This window comes from Vollenhovia emeryi, unplaced genomic scaffold (assembly GCF_000949405.1).
Source record: "Vollenhovia emeryi isolate VEMERY1.0 unplaced genomic scaffold, V.emery_V1.0 DF939583.1, whole genome shotgun sequence".
NCBI classification, from domain to species: Eukaryota; Metazoa; Arthropoda; class Insecta; order Hymenoptera; family Formicidae; genus Vollenhovia; species Vollenhovia emeryi.
In genome coordinates, this window is record NW_011966783.1 from 9,944 (window position 1) to 13,490 (window position 3,547).

Here is a 3,547-nt window from a genome sequence, read left to right on the forward strand (position 1 = left end):
AACACTCAGGTGATGTTTCTGAACGCAGCCTATGTAAGACCGTGGTTCGTTGTTTCCGAGAGCGTTATCCCTAGCCTGGACCTGGACGAAAGCAGTTTATGAATCCATTAAGACCGAAAAATGAATCCTTATAGTGCTCCATTAGAATACTATCTAAAAATTATTTGTGATTCATTGCAAATTCTTATGGAGTATAATAAGAGTCCTTTTGGGATGCGAAAAAGGGCTCCAAATTGGCGACATAAAAGTGAGTTCTTTTGGAACTCTTAAGGGGATGCTGGAGTGGTTTGATTTACCGACAGAGTCGCATACAGTTTTTGGAGGTTTGTAAATCTTACCTCAAGGAACGTAACCTCAATATGTCATATTATAGATACAAACGAAAATAATTATGTAGCTTATATGTACAAACTAATACATTCTACACTTGGGTCTGGTATTAGTTTGTACATAAATGCAAATAATAAGATTTACAAACGCAAAAACGGTATCCGACTCTGTCGGTAAATCAAACCACTCCAGCATCCCCTTAAGAATACATTTAGAACAGAAATGGGACAGAAAAAGAATTCATTTCATAATTTGGGAATTCAAAAAGAATTCTTTTTGGATTCTTTGTGCTATCTGGGCTGTTATATCAATTTGAGAAAATTTGACGTGTATGTTACGTCCTGTGGACTCCACAATTTCTCTCTTTCGTAAAATCATAAAGAATATTTTTCCTTGGGGTCGAATAAACTATAAATATAAACTTATATCATACTAAAATATTGTGATAGATTCAATGGTACTTATGAGTACTTACTTTTAAATATTTTAATTTATTAAATTTATCAAAATTTTTAAATTTATAAAATTTTATTTCTTCCAATTGTAATGTAATAGAATGTTTTTGAGTCTTTAAAATAAAATTTAATATTTTTTAAATTGTATTAAACACAAAATTATCATATTACAAGAATAATTATTCTTTTGCTTAGAATTATTTGTTTTTATTACACTGTCTAAGCTGCATAATAAAAACGCACAATTTATATAATACTTTTCAAATGCACCAACCCTCTCCAATTCGTGAAGTACAGCAAAAGCAATGGGTACCATCATAGCGGTAGCTGCTGCGTTTGCAATCCACATAGATATGAAAGTGGTTACGGTGCAAAGACCACCGAGTAGCTTTGCATGACTGCATCCAAGTGCCTTCATTACGATCAAAGCAATCCGCAAATGCAGGTTGCAATGCTCAGTGGCGATAGCAAGTATCAGACCACTAATAAAGACTATGATTGTATCATTCATGTAGCATATGCATGTCTCTTGAGTGCTAAGGATACCGAATAGTGGAAACAGCACTACAGGTATTAATGATGTGATTCCTATCGGTAGACATTCTGTGACCCAGTACCCAGCTACCAGCAGCACAATATAGGCACATCTGACTTCCTAAATAAGAATTCAATATAATAGAAATGTATTAACATTATTACATTTAATGAATATACGAAATAAAATTAAGATAAGATTCCAGAGATATTCTAACAAACACATTATTAAGGGAAGTATCAGAGATGGGTCCCTCCGCTTTATCCATTTATATGTATAGGGTTTTTTTTTTCATTTGCTAGTGACCAACCAAAAAGTGATAAGACCTTTGACTATATAACCAGTCAAAGGATAAGACAGATTGGTTCTGTTAGTATGTCAGTTCGGTTTTTATGGCGACACCTATTGTCTCATGTTATATGTGTAAGTTTTCCTTTCTATGCATTGTCTATGGCGACAACCCCCCCTTTTTTCTTTTACGTAGTCAGTTAGTCAGTCTAGTCTGCCCTTTCGTCGTCGCCCGGTTGTACACAGGAATAATAAAGAACGTGTGTTACGATCTAAGAAAAGCGAGCTTGGATTACTTCGCAATCCCTCTCAGTTATCCCACAGGTTATGGGCCCAGCTCGATAATCTGAATGTCGAAAAGGCTAAAAGAGTGAATTTTCTGAAAACGTTCGAAGAGATCCCCACACAGCAAAACAAGTTTCAGAAAGCTTTCCGAAAGATAACTTGGAAATTAATATTGAAATGTAAAATTGAAATCATTCAGAAATATCTTTGAAACGTTTCATGAAAATCACATGTCATTGAAAGCTTTCCAAAAGATACCTTGGAAATTAACCCAAATAGCACAAAAACATTCCATTAACATTCTAGGAATATACGCCAAGAACATTCGAAGATTCCAGGAATCTTCTAATAGTCGTTTTATACGTTCGAGGCATATTTATAGAATGTACCAACGGAGCACTTCAACAGTTCTAGAAACATTTCTAGAATGTTCATCTGAATGTGCTACGAATGTACACGAATGTACTGCAAATATTCTAGTAATGTGCTGTAGATATTTCTATGAATGTGGATGAACTGGAATATACAGCAAATATTCCAGTAATGTGCTGTAGATATTTCACCCAAAGAAAAGTATTCTATTTTTTTAGTGGTTCCCTCTTGATTTTAGCCGGCACAAATTGGCAACCGGCACTACGCGACACGCGCGCGGGCGCGTGAGCGCCAGCTTCTGAGTATTCACCGACCGCCGCTAGGCCGCGCATGGTGACGGCCAAAAACTCGGAAACAAAATTCAGTCTCGCGGGCCTCCTTTTATACCCTACGAGACTGAATTTTGCTTCCGAGTGTTTGGCCGCCACCATGCGCGGCCTAGCGGCGGTCGGTGAACTACTCAGAGGCTGGCGCACGTGCTGCGATTCGCGTATCCGCGAATATCTTGCGTATCCTCTTATTTCAAGAGGCTAGTCGTATTACTGTAATGGAATTTTCTATACAGGAAATTAATCTTAATTATAACTTATGAGTCTACTCTTTTATAGCTGAATATGTGTTAAAGTAAGTGAGAAATGCTTCATATAAGATTTTTTGCTTAGAGGAAATGCTTAGAGGATTTCCCCGCTTATGAATAGAATTTTTTTTGGGTGCATAGCAAGCAGCGCCCAGAAACACCAATTATCATTTGAACATGCTTAGCATATTCCTAGAACATAATGGAACATACTGCGTATGTTCATATACATAGAAGTTCGTGAATATACCACGTACATTCTATGCGAATATTCATATAGCACATTTACAACATTCCATAAACATTCGTAGCACATACGCTGCTAATATTCCACGTATATTCAGTAAGAATATCCGTAGAAAATTCCATGTGTACATTCCACGTACATTCTGTAAGAATATTCATAGAACATTCAGAATATGCCATAGACACTCAGGGAACATTTAATGCGAATATTCCGTGGGCATTCTGTGTGAATATTCATAGAATATGAAGAACATTCTAGAAACATTCACGGCAGATCCATGCGAATATTCCTGAGAGAGAACATTCGAATCATATACAAACATTCATGGAACATTCGGTGCTATCTGGGATATAACTTGGAAATTAATAGTGTAATGTAAGATAGAAATCATTCAGAAATATTTCTCTGAAATATTTCTATTTTTCTATTTCTATAAATGTTTCTATTTCTCAGAAATA

The 3,547-nt window shown here is 35.9% G+C and overlaps 1 protein-coding gene across 1 annotated transcript in view; it reads right to left on the reverse strand.

Annotated features, from left to right (window-relative positions):
• Positions 1-3,547, reverse strand: part of LOC105557176 (protein I'm not dead yet-like) — a 19,853-nt gene that overhangs the window by 4,174 nt on the left and 12,132 nt on the right. Inside the window, exon 3 of the mRNA XM_012004349.1 lies at positions 1,060-1,440. Coding sequence (XP_011859739.1) covers positions 1,060-1,440 — 381 coding nt within the window. The remainder of the gene's footprint in view (positions 1-1,059; positions 1,441-3,547) is intronic.